The sequence below is a fragment of the Mytilus trossulus genome, chromosome 6, assembly GCF_036588685.1.
Source record: "Mytilus trossulus isolate FHL-02 chromosome 6, PNRI_Mtr1.1.1.hap1, whole genome shotgun sequence".
Classification (NCBI taxonomy): Eukaryota; Metazoa; Mollusca; class Bivalvia; order Mytilida; family Mytilidae; genus Mytilus; species Mytilus trossulus.
In genome coordinates, this window is record NC_086378.1 from 67,697,726 (window position 1) to 67,725,544 (window position 27,819).

The 27,819-nt window shown below is 31.6% G+C and overlaps 1 protein-coding gene across 1 annotated transcript; it reads left to right on the forward strand.

Annotated features, from left to right (window-relative positions):
* LOC134721724 (paraplegin-like) lies at positions 1-26,460 on the forward strand. Its single transcript, XM_063584900.1, has 19 exons — positions 1-309; positions 3,152-3,263; positions 5,135-5,257; positions 5,729-5,916; positions 6,280-6,360; positions 7,160-7,287; positions 7,772-7,889; positions 8,543-8,692; positions 8,869-9,013; positions 9,464-9,569; positions 12,241-12,370; positions 18,087-18,252; positions 18,658-18,768; positions 19,997-20,112; positions 21,172-21,255; positions 21,830-21,902; positions 22,677-22,834; positions 25,082-25,159; positions 26,070-26,460. Exons 1-19 carry the CDS (start codon positions 151-153, stop codon positions 26,253-26,255), a joined length of 2,412 nt encoding a protein of 803 aa, XP_063440970.1. The 5' UTR covers positions 1-150; the 3' UTR covers positions 26,256-26,460.
* The last annotated feature ends 1,359 nt before the right edge of the window (positions 26,461-27,819 follow it).

A 27,819-nucleotide genomic window follows, 5' to 3' on the forward strand; every position in this document is an offset into this window, starting at 1 on the left:
CCACTGGTATTAGGATATACCTTAAAATGGAAGGAAAAGTTTCGTAATCACAGAAGTAGCGAAAAAACGTAGAGGACTTCACCCAATTTCATCAGCAAAAGTCTTGAATTCCTTCAGAATTTTCGTTTTTTGTTTGTCAAATTGTGTGTCATGTCGCTGTGGCAGTTTTACCGCTCAGGACGACGGCATTTCAGCATTTGCAATAGCTTGAACAAGTTACACAACAACAGAACTGCGATCAATTCCTTACTTAGACAGTACTCTGTATTGAAACAAAATAATTCAAGATTTTTATTCAAAAAGTTTCAGGTAAAACAAACTTGATGTCACTTGTTCTGTATGATATCTGTATCAGTCTCTATGAACATTTTAATATCAAACAACACTCCAAGAGCCTGAAGAGGGGGTCTAATGAATGCTAGTCAATTCGTTCCAAGTCCGATTCGTTCCAAACCAGTTCGTTCCAGATTTGGACAATTCGTACCAAGTCAATTGTCAATTCGTACCAACTGATTTATTTTATTATTAATCAGACTTAACAATTTGTTTCAACTGATTTAGTTCATTATCAATCAGAGTTAACAATTTGTTCCAACTTTATTATAATGTTTGTGTCCGTAAATCACTGAATTTGTGTAAATCAACCAACCCACTGTTCATGGCAAAAATTGTCAATTCCTTGTCATTTTGTTTATGTATATTTCATATAATAGATCGTTTTTCAATCAGCTCAGACCACTTGCTTTCACCAATCATATTGATAACCTCTATCTTGAGACGGTTGTAATATATTTGTCTAGTTGAAAATAAGGCAGTCACCAAGTTTCCAAGATAATGTTGATTTAATACTGTTTGCTTTACTAAATACTACTGCTTTGGTCTTTTTGGGGTGAATTGAAACTCTGTCTTGCACAGCATATCTAGGTAAGGTGGATAACATACATTGTAGTTCGTTTGGATTTGAAGACAAGAGAGCGATATCGTCCGCACATGTAGGACATCCCAGATAAACATTGCCCATCCTGAAACCTAGCCTTGTTTCCTGTAATTCCATCAGTAAATTTACCTTTCTTCCCAATTAATAAATCATAGATTTATTTTAAAGCTAAGTATTTATTTACATTATATATATAAGTACAGCATTATAAATTGAAATAATAAGGCTATGCAAATTAGGAGATAACTGTATTGTATTTTAAGCTCCGACGGCATCAATTGGGGATTTGATGGTCGCAAATTAAGTTTACTGGTGACGCGTTAGCGGAGACAGTAAACGGGTATTTGCGACCATCAAATCCAAAATTGATGCCGTCGGAGCTTAAAATACAATATTGTTATCTCCATTCTAATGAAACTGACAGAAAACAACGTTAAAACATGTATTTAAAACCTGTCATATGCCGTCTGCGCTTGCGCGTACTTCTCATAGCATCAATTGTCAATTGATGCCATGTAAGAAAGTGACGTTATCCAATCAAAATGAACGTTACAAACGTTGTTGCATTAGAATGGTTATTATTGTTTAATACTGTTCTTAAATAAGTTGGAACGAACTGACAAGTTTTGGAAAAAGTTGGAACGAATTGTCAAAGCAACTTGGTACGAATTTGTTGGGACGAATCGGAGTTGGAACGAATCATCCAGATACCGGTCTAATACACCTTATCGCTAATACCGGCTGACCCAGCCACTTGAAATTTAGACATCCACAACAATTACTTTTCCATTGTGGCGTCAGATATCTTGTTTTATGAAGTCAAACTTTTACAGGAACCTTTGTGATATCCAGTAAATAGCGATAAGGTGTATGATGTTATGACTTATGTAATGAAAATTGCCTCATACACCTTATAAAATTGAGAATGGAATCATATTTAGAAATCGATTCTGCTTGACCTGTGAATCTGTGCCATTTAAACTTTGATGTCATACATGTCATACAACTAACAGTTTTCCATTGTGGAATCAGATATTTTCTTTTGTGTCATCAAAATTTTACAGAAACCTTTGTGATATCATGTAATGGCAGAGAAATAGCGATAAAGGCTTAAAGTGTATTGTAATTGGAGAAAAATTTAACACTGCATAATCTTCAATTTGTTTTCTAATTTGAAAGAAATTCAATAAACCTATTTACAGTTGGTATTTGGCTGAGTTTTGTTGCAGAATGACCTTTGATCTGTCTCCGATTATCTTTTGACATCATGCAGCATTTACTTATAAATTATGATATCCTTTTTTTAGATTGTGATCACTGATGTCAGATTTTACATGTTTTATGGGAACTTGTGTGATTTAATGTAGTTGCAGAAAAATTACAAACAAGTGTAAATACGTTCTCTCTGGGTACAGTCACTTACTCCACTGTGCAATTAAACATTAAATTATATATATTGTTAAACAGACAGCCATGATATAGCCAAGACTTCTGGCATGAAATGAAATGGGAAATATTTACTAAAACCAACTGTACATTTTGTACATGTACATTAAACGTTTTTTTACCAAAATTATACATGTATGTGTATGTAAAAGCATGCGGTGAATATGCTTTTTTTTTAATTTAAAATCCAATTCATACAGAAAAAAACTACTAAAATAAAACTAATATGGAATAAAATTAATTATTCAATGGAAATACTTTAAACAAGTCTGAAGTGTATCCTTTAGTGTAGAATTGACATCTAGCATTTTGATAAGACATTGACGTAATTGAGGCAACAGTAAAAGAGATACAAAGCAAGGTATAAATTCAAATATAAATGGCAAATGGCATGAGCCCTAAATGGAGCAACATATTTACTCTTGTTCACTGGATGTTCCACGAGTAAATATCTCCTGCTAAGCAAGCATTATGCACATGCAAATCAAAATTCAGTCACAATAGTAAATTTTCAAAGTGGACAACTACTATCATGACAATGTATCTAAATAATTACAATCACTTAAACATCATGAACATGTACAACTTTAGCATGTTTAGCTAGTGAGTTAAGAAACAAGACATTGTGCATCAATTATTAAAACAGAACTATAAATGTAACAGAACTAAACATCACCTACACAAAGACCTATCATGCTTATTTTTCTATTGAAATTGATATATCAGATTTTAAATAGTTTGAAGTTGAACGTCTTTCTTTTCTTGTAGACAAATCAAAACAGAACTTTTCATCAATTGAGCAGAGACTTCCGATTTCTTTCTTCCTTGTTGACAAAATGTGGTTTTCACAGAGAAGCCAATTTAGCAAAAGAAGTAGCAGGTATGATCATTTAATGATAACTAAAACTGTAGCAAGTATGATCACTCAATGATCATGATGATACATTGTAACTATAGCTGTTACGTCAGTACGTATCTGTATAGGATTCCTATTAACCTCTTCAGAAGAACTAGTTTTTAACTCAGCATGGTTCAGTTAACATGGTGAAGCAAGGATAATACAATATTTTTTGTGTCCATTACTCAATATCCTTGCTTATCATTGCTTATACTCATTTTTTGTTCAGAAGTATCAGATTTTGATGAAACGTATTAATAATGAGAAATACTAAGCATGCTTAGTTCTATTGTACAGCTGCTACATTTTGTATTTCTGTTTTCTGATGAAATGTTTGTAGGAGTTTCAAATACATGTAACAAAACATTGACTAAATATATACATGCAAAAGCCAAAGAATGCCCCCTTCTGCCTTTTCAAAAGATACATTTTACTAATTTCATGCCTTCTGGCGTTTCCGGTAAAATTGTTACCTGATTGTGTAACACTAATCAACTGACAATAGGATTAAGTTAAATACCTAATGCCTTTGGCAGTTTTATCAGCTCTGCTAATGATTGTTTACTGCTAATTAGTGGATTTAAGATAATTGAACAAATACTAGATATTTAATACAGAATGAAAATGCCCACATGTGTTACCCATTTGTAATGTTTACGTATCATAGCATATGTACACATAAAAAAATATATTTTTAAATAAAATTTAAAACAATTTAAAAGGCATACTAAGTTTTGACTAAAATTGGTAAATTGGTAAAAATGTTTTGTTTTATAACCACGAGTATGAAATTAAAAGAAGAACCAAAGAAATTTGTATTTGAACATAACAAGATTGCACCACTTCCTGTTTTATTTCTTGTATTATAATCCTCCTTACATAGGAGCACTTAACAAAGGCTTTTATTTTTTTAACCATAATGGAGTTTATACCTACTGTAATATATATGCAATGTATTATTGCATCATTATAATATAATCATCTCTTGTATCACCTGTTATATTTATAAAACTCCCTACTTAGGAGCACTTTGGTGTGCACTTCTTACTTAATACTTTTTTGTAACAACTTAAAGGATTACAAGTTAGGTAACTTTCAATAACACAAATACTATATGTCTAAACAAGTAATTTTAATGTAGATAATTTAATTACATAACAAATTCAATTTTGTTTAGCTCCATCTTTCAGAACTACTTGTTTATTTTTATAGACTTGTATAATTAAGTTATATAAATTATAAAATAAAAAAATAAAAAATTTCTAAGGATTTTTTCCTGATCAAAATGCACAGTTTGCATAAATTAACATCAATTAAAATGATATGCTTTGTGTCATGGTATGATCATTTGATAATAAAAAAAATCTTACTGGAACCAACACTTGGAACACATTAATTTCTGAATAAGGTTGAAATACAAGTAATGTTCTGCAGCTGAGCCTAGCAATTTATACATGTATTCAAGGTTATTAATACACTGCCAAACAGTGCCCTTACAAATTGGGTTATTGCGCTAAAGTGCCCTTTCAGACATGTAGCACCCTTCTGCCCTGAGATTCAAGCTGGAACACTGGATGTGCCAAACATGCATTGACAGGATTCTCTGCCACATAACAGGAAAATATTGTGAAATGTTTTGGAGCTTGTCATCCTCTCCTGGAACTTTTAATCATTTCAATTTGGGGAAATAAAAAAAATATAGTAAATTTGTCCAAAATTTTCAACCAACATGACCATGATGACCAAGGAATCATTTGAAAATTTCAAGTTATATATCTTTAGTTCAAGATAAGATATAAACCTGTTGATATAAATTTCTAAAAAGAACCTTTTTACTTCATTTGTACTTCCAGGCCATGTGCGATGTTTCAGTACAACAGGAGCTCGTTTAGACAAGACTGATTCAGATAAAAATAAACAAGAGAATGATGCAGATAAAGAAAAACATAATGATGAAGATGATGATAAAGACAAGGGTATGTATTCTATTTGATCTACTGTGGCCATTGTTTCTCAGAATTATAAAAATTGATAGAAGAAATTGTGTATGAGTGCCAATGTGACAACAATCCATCCAAGTCACAATTAGTAAAAAGTAGTTATATAAACCACTGTAGGTCAAAGTTGGGTTTATAAAGATATATTTGTTCATGTTTTATTAAAAAAATAGGTACTTGAAGATCAAACAAACATCTGCTTACATGAGTAACTGATCGAGTCAGGAAATACATTGTAACATTCACATGATTAATTGCCTGATTTAAGTACGACACAATAATGAAAATAAAATATGATATACAGCTACACTAACGACAGCTTCTGAATTACAGGCTGAGACTTGGGACAGGCACATACACACACCTTTTAGGGAAAGAATTGGGGAAATATGAACATGATAAACACCATAATATTCAAAATGTTTAAAATGTGTGGTATTATATTTGTAGAAAATGAGAGGAAGGAGGCTATGGAACATATGTGGAGAATGTTAATACGGGTTTCTGCCATTTCTTTAATTTTATTTATAATGATGAGTATGACTATGCCACCAGACCCTGCAGAGACGGCTAGTCCTTACAGCAAGATATATATCACTTGGCAAGAATTCTATCATGATCTTTTACTCAAAGGAGAAGTAAGCTCATCACCTCCTATTTCAGTACCAATTCTAAATATACATATGCCTTAAGAAAGAAAAATTAAAACTTTTATTTGGTCTTTATGCTGTATCCTTTATTTTAAAGTAAAGTTTAACTATTAAACTGGAAATAATCAATCTGAAATGTATTTCAATCTTATAGGTTGTAACTACAACAACCTTTTATTTTCTTACTATGTTTATAAATATTTTTTAGTAGTGGGGCTTTAATGGGCCAAATTAGGGGATACACATCCTTGTGATAAAATATACATTAAAATGTGCTTATTTATAGAAATTTAGGGATCATTTCAATACCTTTCAATGTGATATATAAATTTATGTTTACTTTTTTTCTAGGTTGATAGAATCCAGGTGTTGCCTAATGGTAAATATGTTCATGTTTATCCTCACCATGGTGCCATGTTTAAAGGAGAACCGGTATGTGTGAAATTTACAATCATAGTTGTTTATTTAAAAGTTTCGTCAATAGTTAGGAAAATATATTTTTATAAACTGCAGAAGTGTAGATGGGTTGTTTATTCATGTAATCACCGTTGTCAATTACTTAATTGCTACTAAAATTATTCACTAAACCTTTTTGGTCCAAATACATGTTGTTTTGATGTGGCTTTAAGGTGGTATGGGAGTCTTAAATAAAAACAATAGAATTTGTTCATACTTTGCCAATACAGTGGATATATTGATATATGTTCAAAAATATAATAAGAATGATAGGTCACCATGCATTTTCTCAAACTACAGGTTGTGATTGTATGGATTATACAGGAAAATACACCATTTTTGTTATTGGAAACTTAACTAAATAATAAAATGTAAAAAAAAATTACAAAAAAAAAATCGTGTAGACAAGGCTTTGAGAATATCAAAAGAAAAGATAGGGTCACCTTGTTTTTTCCGGCTAAATACAAATTAGGAAATTTCCATGAAGATCCTCAAAAAATGCAGTTTCAGAGTTACCTCCCCTTATATGCCAATTAAAAACATTTTTTTTTTTAGCCAAGATAATATACACTGACTGAATGAGAGTCAATATAACTCGTGAAATGTTAGTAAGGTACAATGTATATATAGCATATTTTACATTTTTACTTGAGTTTGATTTCTTTTTTTTTATTAATGTTTTAAATTTGTTTAGGGTTAGCACACTTGTGTTGTCTCAAGCCTTAATAGTATAGAGTAATAGCTAGATATGCCTGATGAATGTTCCATTTTTTAGGCTTTTCAAAGATATGTGTTGACTTTACCAGATTCGAATTATAAGTTTGAAGAGAAGATACGGGAAGCAGAGAAGAAGTTGGGTATTGCTCCAGAAAATGGAGTTTCCATTCATTATGAGAAAATTAAGTGAGTACAGTATCAATAACACTTAAACAATGTTATATTGACATGGCTTTTTAACTGCCTTTTGTCCTATTAAAAAGGGAAAAGGAATGTTCCTGCGTATTTCATCTTAAAGTATTGTAATCAAAAGACTGCAACCAATTTAAACATTGTCGTATTTGTACCATGAACATGAACGTAAATACAAAATTTTACAAGAAATTTTATATAAAAAAAAGAAAAATCTTTTGAAGGAACAATTGTGATCAAAATTAAAATGAATGATATTACATGTACTATCATCTGGGAACTACATGTTTTCTTTAATGGCTGTCATCAACTAATTTTCTGATATAATGTGCTTTAATGCAGAAATTTTGTTTAATGGGGATTTAGAAATTTAGATCTGTACCCTAAATGGCCGAAAGCCCCAACAACTCACAAAGTTAATAATAATAAATATATGTCTGCATCGTTAAGTCTAATTCGTTGTTTGATATATTTTCAGTGCTCTTGAACAGAATATGATGAACCTATTGATTTTAGCAGTTGTTGCAATCCTTGCCTTCAGTATACTAGCTGGCACTTCTAAAACGGCTTCCTCAAATTCATCTAAATCTATGTTTGTAAGTAGGCAATTTAGAATATAGCTTAAAGTTTACAATGCATAGAAATATTTTCATAAGCTACAATATAGTTAGTTAAAAATTTCCATACATGTATTTTCAAGACTAAAATATCAATCAGAACACCTTTAACAGATTTAGTGTATAGAAATCATAATCTGTCTGAAAAAAATGCCTTACGTTATGAAATAGTGTATTGTATTGTTTTAAACCTGGTTTTTTTATGCATGTACTGCACAGGTTTTTTGAAATGTGGTAACAATTCTTGATGACATGTTGACGCAATGGAAAAAAAGTTATTTTAATTAAAAAAAAGAACTTTACACCGTGTTGTCATAGTTTTAGTATCTTTGCATCAATGATACCTTTGTATAATGTATATTTTATATTTAAAAGGAGACATCAATAAAGTATTTAACATGCACATTAATATATTGTGGATTCAATATTATTTGTGGGATACCCATTTTCATGCATTACATGGGTAATGGAAATCCATGAATTTAATTGTTCAACAAAGAACAGTACGACTGCAAGTTTTCCTTGATTCAGGTAAATTGGCATCTCAGAAAATGAATGCATCCACAGTAAAAACTTATTATGAAATTTGTATGACACAGGCTTTCTGACAAATGTTTTCTTTGATTTTGCAGGATAGTGTACGAAAAGCAAAATTTACCAGAGTAGACCCAAAAGATGCTGCAGACAGAAAAATAGGCTTTAACGATGTGGCGGGACTGCATGAAGCAAAAGTAGAAGTTATGGAGTTTATGGACTATTTGAAAGATCCAAAAAGATACAAGGTTTGTCTATTCTCTTTCTTTACAAAATTATAGACTGGACATGGTTACATTTCCTTCGAACAAGTTTTTCTTTTCTGTCCAGAGACTCCTAGTAGGAAAACCTCATTAAAAATACAAAAATGTAAGATTTTTTTTTTATCATTTCTGGACAATTAAATTTGTACTTTGCTTTGCAGGCATTGGGAGCTAAACTTCCTAAGGGAGCATTATTGCTTGGACCACCAGGTTGTGGGAAAACATTGTTAGCCAAAGCATTGGCTTCTGAAGCTGGAGTACCTTTCTTAGCAATGGCAGGGTCAGAGTTTGTGGAAATGATTGGAGGTGAGTATGATACTTTGTTATCAACTACTGTAAACCAACTTATTTTCGCGAGCTATTTATTTTCGCGACTTTCGTGAGTAGAAAAATAACACGAATATTAATCGTCGCGAATATGTTAACCTTGGATCTTTTTTTGTTAAACTTCATCAAGTAAATCAGAAAATCGCAAAATTAAATAGCCGCGAAGAGGCCAAGAAAGGGAAAAACGCGAAATAAAGTATCCGGGAAAATAAGTTGGTTTACAGTATTCATGGTATTTGAACACCCTATTACTTTTAGATGTTAATTTTCTATTCATTGTGTTATTTAGATCATGTTTGGGAAATTATAAACTGGCCACAGCTAGCATTCTACACTAAAAAACACACTATCAGTAAACATCCAATCAATCAACACACTCTGCATGCTTTGATTTTCTTAATTTCCTTAAATGGTAAATTATATTCATAGGGCTTGGTGCATCAAGAGTTCGAGATTTGTTTCAAGAAGCTAGGAAGTCAGCGCCATGTTGTATATACATAGATGAAATAGATGCTATTGGACGTAAAAGAGGAGGGTGAGAATTTACAGATGAGAACTTACGCTGCCCAGGCTTGATTTTTTGGGATACGATTGCTTTTAAGCAATCTGTAGACTTAAACCATTGACTCAGGGCCATGCCTTCACGTCAACCGTTTTATTCTAAACATCAAGGAACATCTCAGATTCTTGAGATTGTCATGCTTTAAATGGTACAAAAAACAAAAGGATTGAATTTATACAACTGTCCTATAATGTTCTTCTCATAATTTTCATGTTTCAATATCTTCCTTGACTTGTATGCGTGTTTTTAACACGGAAAATCAGAATTTAAAAGCAGTATTTATTAAACGACCGCAAAAAAATTTCACACAATAACTTTAGTACAAGTAAATAGAAATCTATGAAATTTAAACACCAGGTTTATAAACACAAAAGGAAGGTTTGGATTGATTTTGGGAGTTTGGGTCCCATCAGTTTAGGAATAAGGGGCCAAAAAGGGGCCCAAATAAGCATTTTTCTTGGTTTTCGCACCATAACTTTAGTATAAGTATATAGGAATCTATGAAATTTAAACACAAGGTTTATAACCATAAAAGGAAGGTTGGGATTGATTTTGGGAGTTTTGGTCCAACAGTTTAGGAAAATAGAGGCCCAAAGGGTCCAAAATTTAACTTTATTTGATTTCATCAAAAATTGAATAATTGGAGTTCTTTGATGTACCGAATCTAAATGTTTACATAAACTCTTAATTTTTGGTCCCCTTTTCAAATTGGTCTACATTAAGGTCCAAAGGGTCCAAAATTAAACTTAGTTTGATTTTAACAAAAATTGAATTCTTGGGGTTCTTTGATATGCTGAATCTAAACATGTACTTAGATTTTTGATTATGGGCCCAGTTTTCAAGTTGGTCCAAATCAGGGTCCAAAATTAAATATAGTTTGATTTCAACAAAAATTGAATGTATGGGGTTCTTTTTTATATGCTGAATCTAACCATGTTTTTAGATTTTTGATATTTGGGCCGGTTATTAAATTGGTCCACATTGAGGTCTAAAGGGTCCGAAATTGAACTTTATTTGATTTCATCAAAAATTGAATTCTTGGGGTTCTTTGATATGCTGAAGCTGACCATGTATTTAGATTTAGGATATCAAACCATAATAGGTAAATGTCCAATTTAAAATTTTAAAGTTTTTAAGTTCTTAGACCACATTCATTCTGTGTCAGAAACCTATGTCGTGTCAACTATTTAATCACAATCCAAATCCAGAGCTGTATCAAGCTTGAATGTTTTGTCGATACTTGCCCCAACTGTTCAGGGTTTGAACTTAGCGGTTGTATAAAGCTGCGCCCTGTGGAGCATCTGGTATTTAATGTTTTTATAAATTTAGAAACACGTCAGAGTGAATTCCCCAGTTTTGATTACATGCTTGAGTTGTCTGAATTCTGATTGATAAGTCTATTTCTGTCATATAAGAACTGAAGTTGAGTTTTCTTATATGTCACCATTATGAAACTGATATTTGATATTGAACTTCCGTAAAGAAATGGAGGTTGTTAATTAACATTTAATATACGTCCTTGCTACAAATCACAAGTCTACTTTTCTTGACTTGAAGGGGTATCAGATTGAATGTTTGCTCTGGATTCCCCACTCCATCGATTAATTTGAAACTATCGAGATCCTTTCTATGTCTGTCTGCTATTGAGGGTTATTGTTGTGGCATAATTTTAAATCATCTGCATCATTTAATTAAAATAAATGTAGTCCACAACGTAAAGGTGTAACTAGAACACCCCTTATCCATTTTAATTGCTTCGAGTTGTCTCCCTTCCATAAGTAACTTTCATCAAACGACGATACGATGAGAAAAATTCACTCGTTTTGTCGATAGACATCATGTTATATTAAAACCAATCGCAATTTAAACAGAGGAATGTGTACAGAAAGGAGTCAGCCCACTGATCCAAAGGAAATTAAATATTTAAAGTGTTAGAAATGGGGTTCCACCTAGAATTCACTTAGGAAAATAGGTGATAAGGTACGAAGTGAAATACCTTCTCTCACTCTCAGTGACTGCTGTGGAAAGTAAACTTGGAATTGATAGTACAAAAATAAAACACAATTAGTACATTGTTCATACACTTGTATCAAGAATTGACTATTTTTAAAGTTGAATAATTATGTAAATTACATTTTACGAGCATTTTACACGTGCAGTTGAATTATTTTTGAAAATAATACTAATACATGCATGTATCAATGAAAACAATGGCAATCGTATCCCTCAGAGCAATCTGCTCTTTGATTATTAAATAGTGAAGAGCTAGTTATGATTGAAGTACTATGTATGGTATTGGAATATGCTTTTTCACAAAATAAATGTTGTCCATTCTGCTGAACATTAGGTACAAAAATCTGTTGTAAACTGCCAACTCTATATATTGATTTATAATTTCATGTTTGTTTTTTGATAAATGTAAAATAAAATTGAATCCAGAAGCCCTTCCAAGTTGTCATTTCCAAAGGCCTCAACTAGGCTCTAAAATAAAGTTTGTTTGGAGTTCATTTCTTTAAGCTTTCAATTGATATGAATTGTATGCTTGTGGTTAGAACAGAATCACACTACTATATAATTATTTTGATTTAAAATGTGGTAATATATTGAATTTAGTAATTTACAGACACAATTATCTCCCTTTCAGATCGTCTGAAGGAGGCAACTCTGAGGAAGAGAATACACTAAATCAGCTGTTAGTAGAAATGGATGGTATGGGAACTGTTGAGGGAGTAATTATGTTGGCTTCCACAAACAGATCAGATGTATTAGACAATGTAGGCTTTTTCTGCTATTTTTATCAATATAGAAAACAAGATGTGGTATGAGTACCAATTAGACAACTCAAGATCTCCATCGAAGGGCTGTTCCAAAAAATACTATGTCCCCAAATGCCAGGGAAGGTCTTTTAATGCGACTGCAAATATTTTTGCTGTCGTATATTGGTAGCACGTCGTAGTCATCATCAGTGTTGTCCGAAGACGGATGGTGTCTAGATAATAACTTTAGAATAAGTTAATAGAAATCAATAAAATTTTAACACAATGTTAATAACTACAAAACAAAGGTTGAGATTGATTTTGTGGGTTATGGTCCCTACAGTTTAGGAATAAGGGGCCCAAAGGGGCCCAAAACAAGCAATTATCTAGTTTCAGGACAATAAGCTAAGTTGTGTACAAGTATATCAATTACTCTGAAATTGTACAACAATGTTCATACTATTAAGTAGAAGGTTGGGATTTATTTTAAGGGTTATGGGGCAAACAGTCTAGGAATTCAGGACCAAAAAGGGCCCAAAACAAGCATTTTTGAAGTTTCGGGACAATAACTTATGTAACAGTATGGATCTCTCTGACATTGTACCACAGAAATTAAAAAGAATTTTTCTGCAAATATTTTTTTTTGAGGGGATTAATATTCAACAGCAAAGTGTATTGCTCAAAGAAAAACTATTTTTTAAGTTCATTAGACCACATTTAATCTGTGTCAGAAACCTTTGCTGTGTCATCTATTTAATCACAATCCAAATTCAGAGCGGTATTAAGCTTGAATGTTGTGTCCATACTTGCCCCAACTGTTCATGGTTCGACCTCTGCGGTTGTATAAAGCTGCGCCCTGCAGAGCATCTGGTTTAAAATTTGTTGTGGTAGGTTGTATTTGAAATACCAAAAGGTAAAGAAAGTGTTATTCTTATTGATTTTTAGGTAAAGATTGCATGAAATGCAATTAAAACCTTCTGGGCCTACTGGGGGCATATTATTTTCTGAAACAACCCTAAGTCACAAATAAACTCATCGTAGATACAATGTATAACAAATGTATAAAAAGCCGGCAAACTTATATAGCAAAAACAAGACTGTTTTCTGCTCTTTGGGCAGGTTGTTGTCTCTTTTTCACATTCCACATTTCCATTCTCTGTTTTATTTTTGGTGGAAGAAGACTTCAAGTCTTCTGAATGCCTATGGTGCCGGCTGTAAAATCATTGAACCTTTACAAGGTTGTTTGCCACATCCGTTTCTGTGTATTACAATTTCATAACAACTTCAGATTCTTGACACCGATTTTTATACGACCGCAAATTTTGGAAAAATTTTCGTCGTATATTGCTATCACGTTGGCGTCGTCGTCTGCGTCGTCGGCGGCGGCGTCCGAATACTTTTAGTTTACGCACTCTAACTTTAGTAAAAGTGAATAGAAATCTATGAAATTTTAACACAAGGTATATGACCATAAAAGGAAGGTTGGTATTGATTTTGGGAGTTTTGGTCCCAACATTTTAGGAATTAGGGGCCAAAAAGGGCCCAAATAAGCATTTTCTTGGTTTTCGCACAATAACTTTAGTTTAAGTTAATAGAAAATTGAATAATTGGGGTTCTTTGATATATGCCGAATCTAACTGTGTATGTAGATTCTTAACTTTTAGTCATGTTTTCAAATTGGTCTACATTAAGGTCCAAAGGGTCCAAAATTAAACTTAGTTTGATTTTGACAAAAAAATGAATCGGTTGGGTTCTTTGATATGTTGAATCTAAAAATGTACTTAGATTCTTGATTATTGGCCCAGTTTTCAAGTTGGTCCAAATCTGGGTCCAAAATTAAACTTTATTTGATTTCATCAAAAATTGAATAAATGGGGTTCGTTGATATGCCAAACCTAACTGTGTATGTAGATTCTTCATTTTTGGTCCCGTTTTCAAATTGGCCTACATTAAGGTCCAAAGGGTCCATAATTAAACTAAGTTTGATTTTAACAAAAAATAAATTCTTGGGCCTCTTTGATATGCTGAATCTAAACATGTACTTAGATTTTTGATTATGGGCCCAGTTTTCAAGTTGGTCCAAATCAGGATCTAAAATTATTATATTAAGTATTGTGCAATAGCAAGTCTTTTCAATTGCACAGTATTGTGCAATGGCAAGAAATATCTAATTTCACAATATTGTGAAATAGCAAATTTTTTTTTTAATTAGAGTTATCTTTCTTTGTCCAGAATAGTAAGCAAGAAATATATTATTGCAAGAATTTTTTTTAATTGGAGTTATCTTTCTTTGTCCAGAATCAACTTAAATCTTTGTTATATACAGTATATTCACTTTTTACTATCAACTGATAAATTTAAATGATCTTTACCATTCAGTGATAACAAGCAGTTTTTTACATCTTAATATTTTATGATGTATTTAAATGAGTAGTTATTGTTGCAAACTCCATTAGAATATTTTAATTGAGATTAGTTTTGGAATAAGGGAAAGGGGGATGTGATTAAAAAATTGGGTTCAATTTTTCTCATTTGAAATTTCATAAATAAAAAGAAAATTTCTTCAAACATTTTTTTGAGAGGATTAATATTCAACAGCATAGTGAATTGCTCTAAGAGAAAACAAAAATTTTAAGTTCATCAGAACACATTCATTCTGTGTCAGAAACCTATGCTGTGTCAACTATTAAATCACAATCCAAATTTAGAGCTGAATCCAGCTTGAATGTTGTGTCCATACTTGCCCCAACCATTCAGGGTTCAACCTCTGCGGTCGTATAAAGCTACGCCCTGCGGAGCATCTGGTTACACATTATTAAGCAGCTGAATCATTCAATTTGTAAATTAGGATTGAAGAAAATCACTATCATAAATACATACCCTTTTATTCATGTAAATTATTAGATTTCATCTCATCTGCATGCTTGTTATTTATTCACTTTCAACTGAATGTTTTTAATGTAGATATTTGTAGAACGCATGCGTGAATTTGATATCAGGTCACCTCGCCCTGTTTACATGTTCACCCTTGGTCTGTTTGTCCTGAGTTCTTTCGCCAATATAGTACGTTTTTCCTGGGTTCATTCTCTTTACTCTTGCGTCCTTGCATTTATTAAAAAAATATTAATATCAATGGTATAGTGAAAAAACCTCTAAAATACTATTATGTGAAAATCATCACAAAAAAATATGATTGTTTAATATTTTGAACTGTTCCCAAGGTAAGACAATTGTGTTCAGCCAATCAAATTCTTTGTTTCTCATGATCAAATTAATAAGACTATCAAAAACGTTTTCTCTGAAGATTATTCTAAAATGCTAGATTTTGAACTTGTGTTGTTTTCATCTAGTTGTAAAATCGTTATCATGGCAGAGTTCTTATACAGCTTAAGGAAAAAAGCATGGCTGATTGACAAAATTCAGTGATGCAGTACTACCTTAAAGATAATAAATAGTAGTTTATTCACTAATTTATTGCTGTAATACTTGTTGAAAAATATGTTATTTTTACATTCAATTAATAAGATTAACGGTACCAATTTTCTTGCACCAGATGCGCATTTCGACAATACATGTCTCTTCAGTGATGCTCGTTGCCAAAATATTTGAAATCCAAAGCTTATATAAAAGATGAAGAGCTATAATCCAAAAGGTCCAAAAAGTATAGCCAAATCCGTGAAAGGAATCAGAGCTTTGCACGAGGGAGATACATTCCTTAATTTATAATAATTTCTATCATTTTGTTACAGCAAATTTTAATAACACAACAAATCCGTATTTTCATGCCAGTACCGAAGTACTGGCTACTGGGCTGGTGATACCCTCGGGGACTAATAGTCCACCAGCAGAGGCATCGACCCAGTGGTAGTAATAAGATTAACGGTACCAATTTTCTTGTAAATTACCAAATCATTTAAAGCACAACATACTATTCTTTTTTTTCCACAAAGACCAACAAACAGGTTGGGAACGCCCTCCCCCCATATGAGTTGTGTCCCTTAATTGAGGAACTGTCCCTAAGACAAGGGGTCATTTTACTGTTGTAAAAAAAAGAAGAAAGAAAAATTAAGATTTTTAACTCAAAAACTTTTCTAAATGAGGGGTCAAATTATTTTTAATAATAAAGAAGATATAAGTTTAGAGACATCACAGAATTCTTTTGACATCTTTTGACCATTTAATACTACTTAGATGAATAGTTCTAGGGAAAAAGTTTCATCAAATAATATGAATATAAATGTGATCATTTGTACAATGGGTTTTAATGTTCTTCAAATGAGGGGTTACCCCTCATTTGGAGTTTTTTTCCCAACCTGTTAAAGGTCCATCTTTGTGCATATGATTATTCAAAATTGGAAATTTCAACAAGCATTTAATATCCTTACACAAGAAAATAAATCTGGTCTGCTAGCTACATGTTCATCTTTTCTACTAATTTAATAACTAAAATCATGCAAACAAAGTTAAGAAAAAGGCATGCAAGCTCATCATACAAATATGACACTTTTTCTAGACAATCAAGTAAGCGCAAAATACTTCGCTTACAATTGTAACCTTTAAAATTGGTGTTGCTCACTAAAAACCCTCATGGGAACTTTCAAAAGTTGGCAGGTATGTAACAAGTCATACTTTTTTTATGCCCCATTTATAGGCATTATGTTTTCTGGTCTGTCTATCTGTTTTTGATGAAGTTGAAATCCAGTAAACTTGAAACTTAGTACACATGTGTTCCTTATGATATGACCCTTCTAATCTTACTGCAAAATTGAAGATTTTACCCCATTTTCACAGTCCGCTGAACATAGAAAATGATTATATAGATGGGACATCCTTATACTTAGGACACATTGTTTGAAGATGAAAAAATATGACATAAGCAATAATGGGACAAAGCAGGCTAGGTTAGTGGGGCTGCTTTAATGGTTATTCAAGTTACCTTTTATTTACCTTCTTCCACCTCAGAGCAATCAGCTCTTTGATTATGACAATCTACTTTCTGTTGATATTAGTTCTCAGTCCATGCAGTCTGGTTTAAATGTTCGTTAGAAATTACTTTCTTTGTCAAGCCTCAATGGAATTTTATGAAATGTGGACTGAAGCATTTTATGATAAAGACATTTTCAAGAGCAAAACAATTTTGTTTTTTATTAGTTTGCATAATTTCTGATAAATGGACTTAGCCTTATTTTAATGTCAACATTTAGATACAGTTTAAAATTTCATTTTGATTTCCGTAAAGTATGTTTTTTTGTTACTTTTAAAATTAGTTAATCTCTACTTCAGGAATTTATGCATAAGGATGGACAAATATGTTTTGACAAGTTATAGCGTATATGAATGTGACAAGGAATCTAAAATTTTAATTCAAAATTGGATTAAAAAGGAAGCTTATAAAGAGAGAAAAATACACCTTATGTTGTTCACATTAACATATATATAACAAATCTTTGATTCTTGCTTGTTAATGAGTACAACTAAGAATAGGATTTAAAGTTTAAAGATTTTCTAAAAAGTTTCTATGTAGGTCAAATAAAATAAAATTGAGAATGGAAATGGGGAATGTGTCAAAGAGACAACAACCCGACCAAAATAAAAAAAACAACAGCAGAAGGTCACCAACAGGTCTTCAATGTAGCGAGAAATTCCCGCACCGGAGGCGTCCTTCCGCTGGCCTATAAGAGCATAAGCCTGAAGCACGGATTTATTTTACCGACTACAATTTTTGTATATTTAGGCTTTACTACGACCAGGTAGATTTGATAGACAGATTTTAATAGATTTCCCTACACTAATTGAAAGGAAGGAAATGTTTGATATATACTTAAAGAATCTTAAACTGTCAGAGTCCTCAGAAGAATCTTTGGCATACAAACTTGCTCAATTGACTCCTCGAATGACAGGTAAGTTCACTAGAAATATGTTATTCATGTGTTCTAACCTTACATATAACTTGAGCAATTGTTTTTTTTTAACATGTAAGAAATTAGAATCACCGATCACAAAAAAAATGTACTTGAAGAAAACTTTATATTCACATGTATTCTAAAGTGATTGTTCATTCCATGAAAAGCTAATTTCCCTTTTAATGTGTAAAGGAGAATAAAAGGGGGCTTATTTCAAATTTTTATTCATAGAAATTAAAAATTAAAAATTAAAAATTAAATGTAAGACATCATTATTGATGATGATTTTTAAGTCTAAAATAAACCTGGAATGACAAGATGTTTCCTGTTTTTCTTCAAATGATATAACAAATATATAAATATATCTTGATTTTCTATAAAATAATAATTTGTAATGACCAGGTGCTGACATAGCTAACATCTGTAATGAAGCAGCTTTACATGCAGCCAGAGAAAAGCAGAAGTCAATTGAAGTAGCAGATTTTGATTATGCTGTAGAAAGGGTCATATCAGGTAATAAATCATAAACTTATGTACTGTAGATTCATTTATATTATTCGTTAGATAACATTTTTGTGGATTTCTTTGGTATACATGTATAGGTATACCGAGAAATGAAATATTCAAAGATTGACAAATTTTCTATAGGCTTGCATATATGCAGACTTAGGTAAAACCATGAAATTTGATATTCATGAACATGCAAGTTTTGCTTAATCCATGAACATGCAAGTTTTGCTTAATCCATGATCATGCAAGTTTTGCTTAATCCATGAAAAATGGTAAGCATAAAAAATAAATGAATTCACAGTACTTCCCTGCCAAATTTACTCATTCAAGACATTTACAATTGAATACCTAGAAAACTTTGCATTATTTAACCTTGTCTGCAGTATGTTTATTTTATATATTGTGCAACTGCAAGAATGTAAGTACAAAGCATGCATCAAAACTGTAGTACAGTCTGGAAACAGTATCTAACCAGCAGTTGACTTTCAATGACTGGAATATTTATATATAGTCAGATTTATCAGGTTTTACTGTAAAATCCAGAATCCTTATATTTTATTTTACATTTACTCATGAAATGGGGCTAAATTGCATTCAGTCCATCTGTTTGTCTGTTTATCCAAATAAAATTTCTGTCACACATTATTTCTCTGGTATTACAAAACAAAATTATTTCATACTTGGTCAGAAGTTTGAAATGTGTGAGTATTTTTCGGGTCTTTCAGACACTTCCATTTTGTGCACTTTGAATTTTTATATGTTGAATGCACTTATAAATTTTTTTAACACTTTTGTCAAAAAAAACAAAACAAAATGACTTAATTTGCATTTAATCAGCAATTTGACACTTTTCAAATATGTCAAATACGTTCTGCCTGTTTTCTGATACTTTGAATTACTAGTGAGGTATGCTCAACATGATGCCTCCATCTTATTGTGAGGATTCCTTAATAGCAAAAACAGAAAACAGAGTTTGAGATTTAAGGGAAATAGTGGATGATTAAGGATTAAATGAGCAAAAAAAAAGAGATTATTTTTAATTATATGTACAGATACTTCAGGACGCTTTTTAAGAGCCAACCAATGTTGATTTCATTGTGAGCAAAATATCTTAAATATAGATAGTAAACTTATTTATTTTTAACTTACTTGGACCCCATAATGAGATGTATAGACTAGGTTGGCATTTTTATACTGATTTATAATAAACAAGTGTGTTTATATTTTATAGGTGTAGCAAAAAAGTCATCAGTATTAAGTCCAGCTGAGAAGAAAATAACAGCATACCATGAGTCAGGTCATGCTTTAGTTGGTTGGATGTTGGAAAGTACAGATGCTGTACTGAAGGTTAGTGTCATGACTATTGCTATGTGCCATTTTTTTGCTCAGAATCAATTAACATGTAAAAGACAAATGATCTGTTAGCTTGATATTACATGTACTGTTTGTACAGTCAACACTTACAGCAAGCGTTTACATATGGATCTATATTTAGGTTTCTATAGAGGAAATGTTTTTTGGCTGACACATTTAGGATTTCATTTAACATCAGTTTGATATTTCTTTTAAAATAATAAGAAGATGTGGTATTATTGCTAATGAGACAACTCTCCACCAAAGACCAAATGCTGTAGAAGTTAACAAATATAGGTCACTGTACAGCCTTCAACAATGAGCAAAATCCATACCGCATAGTAAGCTATAAAAAGCCTAGAAATGACAAATGTAATTCAAACTAACAGTGTTATTTTTGTACCAAATAATTAACAAAAAACAAATATGATACATAGCAAAAAACAACAACTACGAAATTACATGCCCCTGACTTGGGACAGACACATATGGAATGTGGCGAACTTAAAAACGTTTTGTTGCACCAAACTCTCCCCATTATCCATTCATTTTATGAGTTCGAACTTTTGATTTTGCCATTTGATTAGGGACTTTCTGTTTTGAATTTTCCTCTGAGTTCGGTATTTTTGTGATTGACTTCCCATAACCTGGGACAGTGGTTTAACAGTGCAACACAAGAACAAACTAAAGAAATCGGTTGAAAAGGGATTTACGCATTGAATCAATACAAAGCAGAAAAATGAACTAATAAAAATGTAAGGTCTGACTCCTACAACAAGATACAAGAATAAAATAAAATTTAGTCTTATAGTCTCACAAGTGGGTATCACACCACATCTTCCTATATCTATCTATTGCAATAGGAGAAAGAAAATAATGCTGGAACTGTTGGTGAAAGAAAAGGAGACATTGCATACCAAACTGTAGACAAAAAACCTATGCTTTAGTGAGATGTACCATCCTTTTTATTTTGCCTTCAAGGTTTGACAGAGAGATTGTCAGTAATATATAATAATAACACATTACAGCTGTCATATTTTATGTATGTTTCAGATTTCCATTATTCCAAGGACAAGTAATGTACTTGGCTTTTCTAGATATTCACCACAAGACAGAAAACTCATATCTAAAGAAATGGTATGTCAGATCTTTTTAGATTATCCATTATATTTCAATCAAGATGGTGTTTCTTAGCTTCAGTCTGATTGAAGGGACAACTAACTTGACATGAGATGTAGCTGAGAAACATCCTTGATTAAGTTTCAATAGTTAATATTCAATTTATTTTTCTTCTTAATTTATCATATATAAAATGAATCACTTAAGAAAATAAGTTGGTTTATAGTATATCAATGAGACAGCAACCTAAAGACACTAAAAACTTAAATATATCTTTGTCAAGTTTCAACAAACAATCTTCAACAATAGACAGGTGTCTAATAATATGTAAAATCCTAACTTGCCTCTAAAAAAAGATGAAAATGAATTTAATATATTCTATCAAAAATAGGCCATAAACACTAATATCCCTTTAGAGACAATACACATAGAGAGATAACTAAAGGTAACCCACTGATTAGATCCTTGTTTGAATTTAATAAATGGGAAATATGGTATATCCATAGACCATAATCAAATTAATAGAACTGATGATCATATTCCATTGAACTATTTTAAAAAATAAATATGATTGCCAAAATTTCTTTTTTAGTTGTTTGAACAGATATGTGTGGGCTTAGGAGGAAGGGTAGCAGAATCTCTGATATTCAACAAAGTAACTACAGGTATATGTTATATGTAGAAGTCTTGTAATACATTCAGTATACTGAATTTTAGGTAAATTCTAGGTATATGTTATATGTAAAAGTTTTGTAATACATTCAGTATATTGAATTTTAGGTAAATTCTAAACAGTAATCAGTTATCATGTTTAATAAGAATGTGTTGCAAGTTAGCAATTTAGAATTGTATAAAAAGGGATACATCTTGGTATTAATTTATACAATTAACAGACACCAAGTTTACTATTGATAAAAACCAACAATTTTTTTGAGTTTAGTCCTTTCCAGGGAATAGCAATTTGAATGATGCATTCATGTAAGAAAATCTCCCAAGTTTATAAATTCCCTGTAAAAATTAGATGGTTTACAGTAAAAAATGTTGAAATAGTCATTCCCAGTAATGATACCAGGTTCAAGTTATAAATGGTAATTTTTTGTTGAAATTTTGTTTTTTGAATGATGATACAAATAATTTCAACTGTTTTCCATTGTGCAATTTTGTGCATCAGCATTTTTAGAAAAAAAATGTCAATTATCATGAAAATACCAGGATGCCTTCCTATTCAAATTTATTATACTCTCCACTCCCAAAGTTTTAAAGGGGGTAAATAGGAATCACCCTGTCAATCCATTGGTCATTTTGTTTGTCTGTTCAACATAAGAACAAAATATAGAATTCAATTAAAAAGGGTTAACTTATCCTAAGATGTGTACATTTTTCATAAAATAACGTATATATACACCATTGAGTTTAAATGCCTTTGTCATGCATTTCAGGTGCTGAGGATGACTTAAAGAAGATTTCTAGGATAGCTTATTTACAGATAAAATCTTTTGGTATGAATGAAAGAGTAGGTCTCTTATCGTTCCCGGATGAGGAGGGAGGATTTGGAACTAAACCATACAGTAAAAAATTAGCTGCCATTATTGACGAGGTTTGTATTATTAAATGTTACTTTGACTAACGATTTTCAGAAGCTCCTGGTTAGCTACTACCTTTGATACTCATGAATTAGTCAGAAATTTGGCAGAAAAATTATTGATCATGAAAGGGTTATCAACTTAAGGCCACACCAACTTGGTTAATAGTTCTTTGGATTTTCCTGCTCCTGTTTTGGATAAATTGACTTTTCAATAAAAAATAAAAAAAATACCGCTTCTGCAAATATTTGGGTGGCATGTCTCTCCAAAATTATTTATCCTTGACGTTTTTCTCATAGACGTTTTCTTGTGCATATATTGCTCCGATCGATTGAAACGCACATGTTATAAATCGATTTGTTAATAGAAGGTAATAAATTGGGAGGCCAACATGAAGTTTTGTCAGATCATTGCATAGGACAAGTAGTTATTAAACACACAGTTATTTGAAATGGATTTCGTTTTACCTATGAAGATCTGTTCTAGGAGACTAAATAAAAAATCTTTCGTTTCACAATCACAATAATAGCAATTATATATATATATATATATATATACATAAGTACGTCCGAGTCAGTGACAACCCTACAACAGATGTATCCATCGGATCGCCATCAATGATGGTGATACATGGCTGTGTACATAATGTATATACAACTCGTCTAAACATCAACCCAACAATGTTAGATCTGTAAATTTGCTTTCGCAAATTTTTGGTTCTTCCCTCGCCGGGATTCGAACCCATGCTTCTGTGATATCGTGACACCAAATCGCCTGCACTGCAGCCGTCCCGCTAGACCACACGACCACCTGGGCTCTCTATATATATATGAACATAAGAATAAAACAGAAAAACATATTAAATATAACAGTCAATCAAAAATTAAATAAAACAATGATGAAAATTATAAGTATTTACCGTTTGACAATTTTGACTTTTACCATTCAGGAGTTATGATTCTTGAAAGATAGAAAAATGGTGTTTCCATTCATGTTGTTGCATTTACTCATGAACAATTCAACCTAAGCTTTTCAAATTTTAATATGTTGATACTGATGACAAAATGGAGGTCAAATTTGATATTGACGATTTTCATTTTAACTGTTCATCAGTTATGGTTCTTGTGTTATTGCCAGGACACAAATAAATGTTAATAAATCCGGTTTGCTGTGGTTGTGACAGCCTCTTGTTTGGAATATATACACATATTTAAATTGTATTCTATATGATACAATATATTTACCTAACTAACATGTACATACCGGTAATTCCTTTTGCTAAACTTCATCCTCTATGCCTCCTTAATATATACACATTTGTGAATTTAAATGAAAAAAGCTTATTTGACAAAAATAATCAAATTATACTAAACCAAAGCGATCTAGAAAGTTGGGTATGGTAAAGACTGTACTACAGGCCCAAATACATCAAAATTGAAATTATATGCATAAGAGCATGTTTCTCCTCCTTTTTCTTTGAAGTAACCCAGTTTTAACATGATCGTAAATTTTTAAATTGCACAATTTAAAATTTCGCTCACTCGCCCCATATTTTTGGGAGCTTTTGTCCAAAGAACTATTAATCAAATTGGTGTGGCCTAAAGGTGCCATCTAGTTTAATATGTATAGTGCCAGAGTAAAAAAATGTTAAGTCTATGGTTGAAGAAAATGTCTGATGTAAACATTGGTATTTCATTCGATATTTGAGGGTAGTAATGCCCTTTACTGCAGGCGTCAAACAGTCATTTTTGGCTACCGTTAGCATCAAATTAGCTAAAATTTAACTGTGATTCGTCAGAGGTCTCAAATAATTATCGTTACCGTCATTTTTGGAAAATAATTAAAGTGATTCGTCAAAATCATTTAAAGTTTTTATCGTCTAATAGAAAGTACATTTTATGGTCATACACCAAAAACTACCTTCAATGTCATTTGGTAAGAATTTAAACCGTTGCTCGTCATGAAAGTATCCTCAATAGATCCTCATATGTGAACACATATGAGGACAAGAGCCAGTAGACAAATTAAATGTAAACTGGATACCTTAACTGTTCATAAGTGTGCTTTATTTAACAAATAAAGGAATAATTACAACTTTGAGTTTTATTTGTTCTTTATAATATAGGCTGATTTCAGTCATTATTTGCCAATGTTTGCTTTTGTGATTTGCTTCTCTTGTTTTGTTGGTAGGTTTAATATGAAGTATTAATTTAAAGTGCTCTAATGTTAAGTTCCTGTCTTATAATTCATTATGATTTCAGGAAGCACGAGGTCTGATTGCCAGAGCATATAAATGTACAGAACAGATACTGCTAGAAAATAAAGACAAATTACATTTGGTAAGTACAAGATACTAACACTCACTTGTGTACAAATAATGATAAAATTTAGAATGGAAATGTGGAATGTGTCAAAGTAACAACAACTGGACCAAAGTGCAGAAAACAGCCGAAGTTCACCTATGGGTCTAAAACACTGGAAGAAAATCAAACACCTGGAGATGTTTGTATACTTAGCAAGTAAAAGTACTAATAGTTTAACTTCAATTTTTGTCATAGTTGTGGTATGGGGATGAAGGTGGTACTGAAAGATTTCTCCCCAAAAAAACATTATTTCATCTAAAAATTCATCTTAATGCAAAACAGTGCCAATGGTTGTTTTTCACATTATTTAGAACCTGCATTTTCAATTCCAACTGCACTATGTTAGACAGCAGTTAGAAAAGTATAAGACTCTTGATGCTTTCTATTAAAATTTAACTCTGATATGACTGAATGACCAAATAAATAATTTCACATAATTCAAAAGGTTGAAAATTGTCACACTAATGATTTTGTTTAATATTTAAATAAACAAAAGATGTGTGGTAAATGACAGTGTGAAGGTAACCCAACAACACAGAAAAAACTGACATCTAAATGTCAACAGAACATGGACTCATTTATATTTAGGGTATCAATTTTTGTGGATTGTGCAAAATTTGTATTTGAGGATATTTGATTTCATGGTTAAGCCAAAAGTTTTCACACAAGCCTAAATAGAAAATGTGTACTTCATTGAAAATTTAAATACCTTGAGAAGTCTATAATAATTGGTATCCCACAATGCACCAATTTGCAGTTACAATGTTACATGTTACAAGCTTTTTAAAATTACCTACTTTCAATTCGCAACCACAATTAAGACAGGAATTTTTTTTTTTTAAATATAACTGATACCAGTAGTTAAAGATTTTCTCTTTTTTTACAGATGGCAGAAGAACTACTAAAGAATGAAGTTATAACATATGATAATATAAAGGACCTTATAGGACCTCCTCCACATGGAGAGAAGAATAAAATAGAACTTATTAATCCGTTAGCTGTTTCTCCTGACATTGCTGTTTCTCCTGACATTGACAATAATAAACCGGTTGAAGATTCTACTGAAAAGTAAAAATTTATGTCATAGATGGATCTTATTCACAAAGATTAAGAGTTGAATGGCTGTGATGATAAAGCAATCTGCTTCTTGTGTGAAGACACAATTGGAATACTGAAAATCATGACTTACTTGTTATGTAACTCGCTTAAATATCATTCATTTTATTGAGTGAAGACATTTTGTTGGCTAAATTGTAATAAATATATCACAATGTGAATACCTCTTTTATTGATGGTATCTCCTTTCATTGTCATTTAGTTTGGAATCTTAGTTAGGTATATCAAAACATTATAGGTGTATCCTATAAAAATTAGTAAGTGTGAATAAAAGAGATGTGTGGTAATCAACAGTGTGTACTGTGGATCTATTTATTTTCGTGGGTTTCATTCATGGATTGCTGAAAACTTGCATTTTCGTGGATATTTGATTTCATGGTTTTGCCAATCTCTGTATACAAAGCCTATTGACAATATGATATTTGTTGAACTTTTGAATTAGTTGTTCACCTTTACCCACTAAACACACAAAAATTGGTGTCCAACAAATAATGATGATACCATTGTAACTTATAAATATATGTAGATGTGGTTTGATTGACCATGACACAACTCTCTACAAGAGACCAAATTACATTAAAAATCTGATCTAACAGCTGTATGTAATTGTAATGCCTTCAACTAGGAACAAAGCCCAAACTGCATAGTCAGCTATAAAATATTATGAAATGACAAATGTAAAACAATTCAATAAGAAAGTTATTGACTTGATTAATGTACAAAAATAATGAACTAAAAACAAATATAATATATAGGAACAAACAACAAACTCTGAAATTCATGCTTCTGACTTAGGGGTAAGGTACCTATTTTACAAAAGGAAGAAAGGAAAGTATGTAGAATGGCACTAAATGAAATTTCTGACTCACATTGAAATGATGTTTGACGTTGATGAAACTGTTTGCCATGCATGCTCTAAAGACCACAATGACACAATCATGAATTGATTTACTTCAAGGAACTACAATTGCCAGATTTTTGTCAAAGTGAGAATATGATTACTCTGTGCCTTAAGCCTAATGTCTAAGAAGCATAAACTTGCCACAAATAAAACGAAAAATAAATGAACACCTGAACTTTTTATCATCTAATAGAATCGTATTCCCTGAGCTTACACTGTTAAGGTCCAAACCTCAAAGATAAGCTTTATAGTATCCTGGACTCATCAAAATCTGTCTAGACTCACCATTTTCAAAAGTTGTGATTCCTGAGATGCATCAACATTGAAACATTTTGTAAAAACTAAACACAGGTAAACACAAATATCACCATTTTATAGCAAAAGTTTAAAAGTTATCTGAATTTAATGTCATTGCATTGCTCTGTTAGGAAATGGTAATTAAAACTTTACATTAAATTGCATTAAAATATTTTCTTCTTGCTGTTGGACTCATCATGGTTAAGAATGAAGTCCCTGGACTCGCCTTCAAAAATTGAACCCTGAGATCTCTCTCTATAAACAGTCAAAGGTTTCACATAACCAAGTGACTTTCAAAATTGCCTTAACAAGTTTTGTAGAA